Here is a 7,708-nt window from a genome sequence, read left to right as displayed (position 1 = left end):
TGCTGGTGTTTGTCCTTTTCTTGGTCTACTATGTTAGCATGAATCAAACCCCTGACATTTTAATTGTTTGTGCTTGGTACACAAACAGTTCTGCTGTCTGAAATATAACCCGTCATCTCATAGGCGACGTGTGTGTGTTTGTGACATTGTTTCAATCTTAGTAATTAATTAGAAATAGTAAAGCAATTTTATATAACGTATTCTCTCAATTATGATTATTCTCAATAAATATTTATTGATAAAACTCAACATTTACTCGAATGTTACATTTCTTAAAATCGACTTTCGTTTTTGGGAGCGGACTTTTATTATGGTAACGTGGAAGTGTTAAGGACTTTTGAGTTGCAAGCAAACGTAAACAGTCCAAATATAAATATGTGGAAGAAGATTTGTGTAACAATGAATTACTCTACAGTTTTATTTGTAAAACAAAACAGTATTTATTAAAGTTAGAAGGGTTTGGGAGCTTTTATTATGTTCAGAAGGCGGAAGTACGGCAGTGAAGTCACGTGAGGAGGTGTTTTCACAACGATGCATTTGATGCTCACTGCCAACTCGTTTTTTAACGCGTAAAAATCTGTGTCTGTGATAATTAAAACGCAACAGAGTTGCTGAAATGGACGAGGACGGATTACCTATTGTGGGATCAGGAATAGATCTTACAAAGGTGAGTGTGTTTTTACTTTGCAACATCAGCTGCTACTCACATGATCGTCTGACACCTATGAATTCTTTTTCACATAACTCATATGTGCACAAATCATCTGGTCTGAAACTGATCATTACATTTTTTTTTTCTTAAGGTTCCAGCCATTCAACAGAGAAGAATCGTAGCTTTCCTCAATCAGTTCATAGTCCACACCGTCAGGTTCCTGAACCGCTTTTCCACAGTTTGTGAGGAGGTATGTTCACCTGTCAGCACATCATCTTTACAGAAACACTCAACTTATAACGTTACATTCTGGGAAGTGTCAGTGACCTGATGGAATTTGCGTTTACAGAAGCTAGCAACAGTATCACTTCGAATCCAGCAGATTGAGACCACACTAAGCATTTTGGAAGCAAAGGTATGTCAAGGCAATTAAGGGGGTTCAACTTTTATTTTTTATTTTTTAAATGGTTAATAACTTTATTAAAACAATTATTAAAAATAAGATTGAAATGAATAAAAATAAATACACGAACATTACATTTAAACAAATAAATTAAAAAAATGATTTTAAATAATACAAACAAATTTCAGTTAGCCTCTATTCCTGGTTTGGAAGAAGTGACAGTGGATGGAGTGAGACCATCTCCTGTGACAAACGGCCCTGCAGTGCAAGCCAGTCCTGCAACGGGCCCCCCTGTTGAGGTAACAGTTATTCTGTTATATTAATGTCTTTATTAATGTCACTGCATTCTGAGGTTGTTATAACATAATGCCACTCATAGGAAGTCCTTTGGTCAGTATTAACACAAAATCCCTTTCCATTCAGGCATCTCAGCAAACACAAATGGCCCCTCAGGAGCCAAAAGCAGAGGTCCCAGCAGAAAACATCATGACTGTAGCCAAGGACCCGAGATATGCCAGATACCTAAAAATGGTGCAAGTGGTATGCGTGTTTCTCTTAAGTTTCATCATTAACAAACCTACTCCCTTATTATGGCTGATGTCATGTCAAATGTGTATGCCCAAATTTTACTCCTATGTTCACAGGGTGTTCCAGCTATGGCCATTAAAAATAAGATGGTATTGGACGGTTTGGACCCTAGTTTGCTTGAGTAAGTGTTGATGACCGTAAATAAAATCATGCATGTGTATAAGTTGATTATCACTGTTTGTATGATTATGAGCTGTTTGTGTTATAGCTAATAGATTTATTTTTTTGTATCCTTTCAGTACTCCTGATGCTCCTGTTCCAGGTGGTGGCAAAAAAGCCTTGGAAGAGCAAGATGATGACAGCTCTGACAGCGAATCATCCTTCAGCGATTGATTGGCTCTGCCCCCTCCCACAGGTAACTTGGCCTGGACTTGTTAGACCTTGTTGGTCTTGGCCTACTGTATGTAGGCTGTCGTGAATCTTGCTCATGTCAAAGCAGGGTTAATGCACTTGAATGTCCCTACAAAGGACGGACATTTAGTGATGGCCTTAAAAGGTTGTGCTACATCATGGAGACGGCATACTTGAAATCTGTGGTGGTTTCTGAGGGCAGGTGCTCACTAGGTAAGATCGCGGATGATGATTTTGATTATATTTGAAGTCTGAGTACTACTCTCATGTGAAGTGTGTCATTTCTTGCCATGTACATATGTGTATCCAATAACAATAAAAAGATGCCATTGGGTGTTTTTATGAAATGGCCACAAGCAGCCTGGTTAATCTTTTCTGAAATAGATTTTTAAAATTGGTGCTGTGGGAAATTTCTTTTTTTTTTCATCTCCAGTTGGAACAATCTTGAATTGACTTTGAAAAAAAGTCATATCAACCACAAAATCCACATAAAGCCCTATTTAATTTAATTTTATGTTTCTGATACTAATTATGTAACATAGCATTGAAGATTTGCGTACATTGTCTTTTCCAAAGTAACTTATTAAAAGTTATATTCAAAATCATTTAAATGTGTTGTTGTTTTTTTAACATACTATTATTCAAACTATAAATTATGCTATTATTGCGGGCTTGAATTTAAAATGTTTTTTAAATGAAGTCTGTTATGCATTTACTTGATTAGAAATTAGGGCTGTCAAACGATTAATCGCGATTAATCGCATCCAAAATAAAAGTTTGCGTTTACATAATATATGTGGGTGCACTGTGTATAATTATTGTGTGTGTGTGTGTGTATATATATATATATATATATATATATATATATTTTTTTTTTTATAATTATACACAGTGCACCCACATATATTAAGTAAACACGAAAACACTTTTATTTTGGATGCGATTAATCGTTTGACAGCCCTATTAGAAATACAGTAAACACTGGAATATTGTGAAATATTTTAGTTGATTTTTGTTTCAATGCATTATAAATAATTTGTTTCTGTGATGGTGAAGCTGAATTTTCAGCATCATTACTGATTGTCTGAGTGTCGCATGACCCTTCAGAAATTATTCTAATATTTTGATTTGCTGCTCTAGAAACATTTCATCAATGCTCAAAACAGTTGTGCTGATTCATTTCTTTGTGGAGTCAGTTTTATTTTTTTCAGGATTCTTTGATGAATAGAAAGTTCAAAAGAACATGATTTCCTTTTTGATATAACATTAGTAATGTTTTTACTGTTACTTTTGGTCAGCGCCCTTACTTAATTATAGTATTAATTTCTTTAAAAGTCTAAAACCCCCACATTTTTAAACAGTAGTGTATGCAGCTGTTATTCCTTTCCTTAGAAACATTAAAGCAATCACTTCTCTTAAGCCATGCACATCATCATCATTGTCATGTGTTTTTATTCCAGAATTACAAAATCGGACACATTGTGCAATCAACGGACTTACATTCACATTGCACTGCATAAACAACAAGAGTAAAAAAAAAAAATACCTGTGGTTCACTCTCAGCTGCACTGATTTTTTTTTAAATGATCATGTAGAAAAACAACCGAAGCAAAGATTGGTTAAATGCAAATATGAATGTGCTATTTTGTCTTGGTTGATTATTATAAAAGGAGAATCACTATGATAAAACTTTCTTAATTGTTAGAGTGTATTACATTTCAAGTACGTTTCATGCCTTTTTTTTTCCAAAGACCAAAGTGCAAGCTACAAAAATATACACTGCAAATGATTATACAGATCTTTCAACGTGAAAAAAAGCTAATAAGTTGTATAAAAAAATACAATTATATGAATAAAAATGCACCAAAAACAGTGAAACATAACTCCAATAACAGTATGATGTCACAGTCATTAATACTCTATTAAATTAACAGTCAGTTTCAGGGTGAATTGCTGTAAAAAGAAATAAAAGAAATGTTAAGTTTATCTAAGAGGAACTAAAAACGAATTTCACAAAAGGTAAATTTGAAATAATGTGAAAATCAATGATACCACATACACTACTGTTCAAACGTTTAGGGTCAAAGTTTTTTAATGTTTTTAAAAGTCACTTATGATGCAGTAAACATATTGTGAAATATTATTTCCAATTCAAATGTCTTTATTATATTTAAATATATTTAAAATCGTCTTAAAATGTCTTTATTATATTTAAATATATTTAAAATCGTCTTAAAATGTCTTTATTATATTTAAATATATTTAAAATCGTCTTAAAATGTCTTTATTATATTTAAATATATTTAAAATCGTCTTAAAATGTCTTTATTATATTTAAATATATTTAAAATTTTATTTTTTGATGCACAGAAAGTTCAAAAGAGCAGCATTTATTTGAAATAAAACATTATAATTGTCTTTACTGTTCCTTTTGATCAATTTAATGCATCCTTTCTGAATAAACACATTAATTTTATTTTTATTTATTTTTCTGACCCCCAAACCTTTTGAACTGTAGTGTAAGTCTCATAATGTTTTATGTACACACCCACCTGGAACTCTTGGATGTATGTTAAGAAGAAGAAGACAAAACTGAAGGCAGTGATCCACTCACACACAGCACTCACTATATGAAGTGTGTAGTCCTTCAGAAGCAGGGAAACAAGTCAAGTCAACTTTAAACATTCAATATTACATTTTACTATAATCTGAGCTCTGAAATGTCTGGTTAGTGAACTGAGTTGTACCTTATCATTGATGTCCCAGTGAGGTTTGCTGGTTCCAACAGAAACGGCACAGAAAATAGCTGGAAGGAGGCGTTAAAGACAAACAGTTTGATCTGAAACAGTGCATGAGTTCATATGGAAATCCAGCATGCTGGGATCACAACACTGGACTTTGATGAATAGCGATGAAATGAGATGCATGCCATGTTTACATTGGCAAAACTATGTTTAATATGTCAACCAGCAGCACATGTTAGACTGAGAAAGGATACTGGGAAAAATAGCTAAAAAAGCCACTGCAGCGAAGAATGCACGGAAATGACACATCCACTTAGAAGGTCCGTAAGGACGACCACGGTACGAGATCACGCTCTGAATGATAGTATATATAGCTCCAAAGATGAAGAATAGTAAAGCACCCAGATCATGGACTGCCATCACCGTCGTCTCCTAGAACAGCATACATGAGAGTCATCACTCATGTATGACTCACCCTCATGTCATTCCATCCAGATTCCATACAAAACATTTTTTCTGCTTTTGTTCATAAAGTGAAAGTCAATGGGGTCCAAAACAATATTGGAACCCACTGACTTTCTTTATATGAAGAGTTCAGATGCAAAAGCCTCTAAGTGCCATTTGAAATTTTCTTCTAGAATGATCAGTTTTATCAAGCTTGTATATTTAAGTTCAGTAATTTCACTTAAATGGCAATGATAATTCCCTATTAATTGTTATTTAAGTGAAATTACTGAACTTAAATATACAAGTTTGATAAAAATCATCCATAAAGAAGAAAATTTCAAATGGCATTTAGAGGCTTTTGCATCTGAACTCTTCATATAGACACACAAAATAACACTTTTCAAAATATAAATGTTGTGTTACACCAAAGAACAAAAGTGAATCAATTCTGAAAGAGTTTTCAGTTGTGGCTAAACTAGACATACCTGAAATGTAGCAACCAAACACATGCCGACGCAAGAGATGACGCCAACAGCAAAAGAAGCCTTGTTCAGACCCGGTGACACAGCACCGGTTGTCTCGTAGACTCTTTCCACAAATTTATATTCAGCATACATAGTAGCAAAGGCTGGAAAACATAGTTTCATCAGTTTAAAGAATTGAAATTTGCTGTGCAATACAGTCAACAATATTCATTCATGCACATACAACAGAATACATTCTCTGCATACTTTATATTGGTTAAAATTTCATTTGAGTTTCCATGGTGGCTGTTGCTCTGACAACCTTTAACCTGATTTGGCATTAGGTTTCATTTCTGCAGTTGTTGTTTGAGGGTTTGTTTGCAGTTTTGTAAAACCCTGAACTCCAGCTGTGTGTCACGGGTGGGAAAAAAAAAAGTGTTTTCGTTTTCAGCAGAAAGAGAAGTGAGACCAGAATGAGTGAGGTTCCATTGTTACCAATATAACGTATATTTGAGACATTCCCACTGCTTTCCTCTCACATGTCAAAATCAAACAGTTTGCGGTTGACTAAAAAGTTGCACAATTTCCAAAAGGTTCTTGTGACACACAGATAGCCGGGAGTTTCCTGAAGCTGCTGCTGGGAGATTAACTGGTCTTCTGAAATATGAGCCGGAAATCAAATCAAATCGAACTGAAATCAGAAAGTGGCTGATTATTAGTCATACCTGCAAACGAAGTGATTGTTGACATGAATCCAAACACACAGCTTTCAGGTGGATTTGCCCCTGTATCACTGAAAAAAAGTAAACGACTGATTTTCAGAAACGTCTAATTATAAATATTACCCAACAACATGTACCCACTATATGGTTAGGGTTTGGTTGAGGGGTTAGTTTAGTGTAATTATGCATAATTTACTGTTATTACTACATGTAATAAGGATACTATGAATAAAGTATTACCAAACATTCACATATGAAGGAATTCAGAAACATTGAATCATAACTGTGTAGTCCACAGTTTACAGAGTGACATTTAATAAAAGTGCAATCATGGCCTCACCATTACAGTACATTAATATGTGACTTTGGAAATATTGATTATTACTTATTTATTTAAAAAAATATTTTTAAAATAAGTATTTTACACAAGTTTGTTATTATTTTTAAACAATAAAAATGTAGGGTGTTTTTACAGAATATATTATATAGGCCTAATTATATGAAATATGTGTGTGCATGTTATTATATTATATTATATTAGGATATATTATATTATATTAATCTTATTTCAGGATATCTAGTTCGTAGAGCTTCCTGCACTGCATACTAACCTAGTTTTGAACACGAGCCAGTTGAGCCACGTTCATATTATAGAAAACGAAACTAAACGAGCTAACAGCAAAAACTTTTTTCCCCCTGAAATTCTTACAACTAGGACCTTTATATGTCTAGGCTATTTATAAATACCCGCTTAAAACATGGACTTGTCACTAATATTATAAGCTATTTATGGTCTATTATGTTAAGAGGTGTAGGCTAAATTCGTCAAATCCAGATTTGCATCTAAACTAAAATCAAGCACAATGTAAAAAAGCACATCACATACCTTATATAAGGAAGGACAACGTCCACATCTCGTCGAAACAATGCGATGATATAAGATATTATGAATGTGCTCGATGACCAGATTACCAGAAAAGTAGGTAAAAAGCACATTCCTTCCAAAAACCAAACCATCTCGCATGAGGGCTGAGTGTGAACGGTTCATCACCATTCACGGAGACAAAAGCAAAGAAAACATCACCTCAGATATTAGACACGGACACTTGAACATATACTGGTCTGGATGATGCAAAGTAACTCGAGGTTTATAACTGTATCTATCGTGTCACGTGTTCGATGGGAATCTGATTCTCTTCCTCATTGTTTTACTCATGATATACATTGTTAACAAAAGCAAATGTGAACAACACACAGAGGTTCTTTCTTTCTTTCTTTCTTTCTTTCTTTCTTTCTTTCTTTCTTTCTTTCTTTCTTTCTTTCTTTTTAGATAAAGC

At 33.8% G+C, this 7,708-nt stretch overlaps 2 protein-coding genes across 2 annotated transcripts; one reads left to right on the top strand and one right to left on the bottom strand.

Annotated features, from left to right (window-relative positions):
- Positions 1–320: 320 nt before the first annotated feature.
- Positions 321–2,599, top strand: washc3 (WASH complex subunit 3). The gene is made up of 7 exons (XM_039668399.2): positions 321–667; positions 804–902; positions 1,002–1,067; positions 1,244–1,354; positions 1,479–1,595; positions 1,700–1,764; positions 1,883–2,599. Exons 1-7 carry the CDS (start codon positions 617–619, stop codon positions 1,974–1,976), a joined length of 603 nt encoding a protein of 200 aa, XP_039524333.2. The 5' UTR covers positions 321–616; the 3' UTR covers positions 1,977–2,599.
- Positions 2,600–3,429: 830 nt separating this feature from the next.
- dram1 (DNA damage regulated autophagy modulator 1) lies at positions 3,430–7,486 on the bottom strand. The gene is made up of 7 exons (XM_089127050.1): positions 7,258–7,486; positions 6,375–6,442; positions 5,671–5,813; positions 4,993–5,170; positions 4,742–4,800; positions 4,547–4,639; positions 3,430–3,947 (listed from the first exon to the last, which is right to left on the bottom strand). Exons 1-7 carry the CDS (start codon positions 7,386–7,388, stop codon positions 3,906–3,908), a joined length of 714 nt encoding a protein of 237 aa, XP_088983176.1. The 5' UTR covers positions 7,389–7,486; the 3' UTR covers positions 3,430–3,905.
- Positions 7,487–7,708: the final 222 nt, after the last annotated feature.

The sequence above is a fragment of the Pimephales promelas genome, chromosome 24 (assembly GCF_988280905.1).
Source record: "Pimephales promelas chromosome 24, fPimPro1.hap1.1, whole genome shotgun sequence".
In the NCBI taxonomy this organism is placed as follows: domain Eukaryota; kingdom Metazoa; phylum Chordata; class Actinopteri; order Cypriniformes; family Leuciscidae; genus Pimephales; species Pimephales promelas.
The sequence above is the reverse complement of the archived record's forward strand: the minus strand, read 5'-3'. Positions and strand labels throughout refer to the sequence as shown.

Excerpts from the sequence above, each read along its gene's own strand:
- washc3 (XM_039668399.2), top strand. The coding sequence starts at position 617 with ATGGACGAGGACGGATTACCTATTGTGGGATCAGGAATAGATCTTACA. Across the intron at positions 1,068-1,243 it reads TAAGCATTTTGGAAGCAAAG|TTAGCCTCTATTCCTGGTTT; the intron begins GTATGTCAAGGC and ends AACAAATTTCAG. Across the intron at positions 1,765-1,882 it reads TTGGACCCTAGTTTGCTTGA|TACTCCTGATGCTCCTGTTC; the intron begins GTAAGTGTTGAT and ends GTATCCTTTCAG.
- dram1 (XM_089127050.1), bottom strand. The coding sequence starts at position 7,388 with ATGGTTTGGTTTTTGGAAGGAATGTGCTTTTTACCTACTTTTCTGGTA. Across the intron at positions 6,443-7,257 it reads GTTGTCCTTCCTTATATAAG|TGATACAGGGGCAAATCCAC; the intron begins GTATGTGATGTG and ends ACTTTTTTTCAG. Across the intron at positions 5,171-5,670 it reads GTTTGGTTGCTACATTTCAG|GAGACGACGGTGATGGCAGT; the intron begins GTATGTCTAGTT and ends ATGCTGTTCTAG.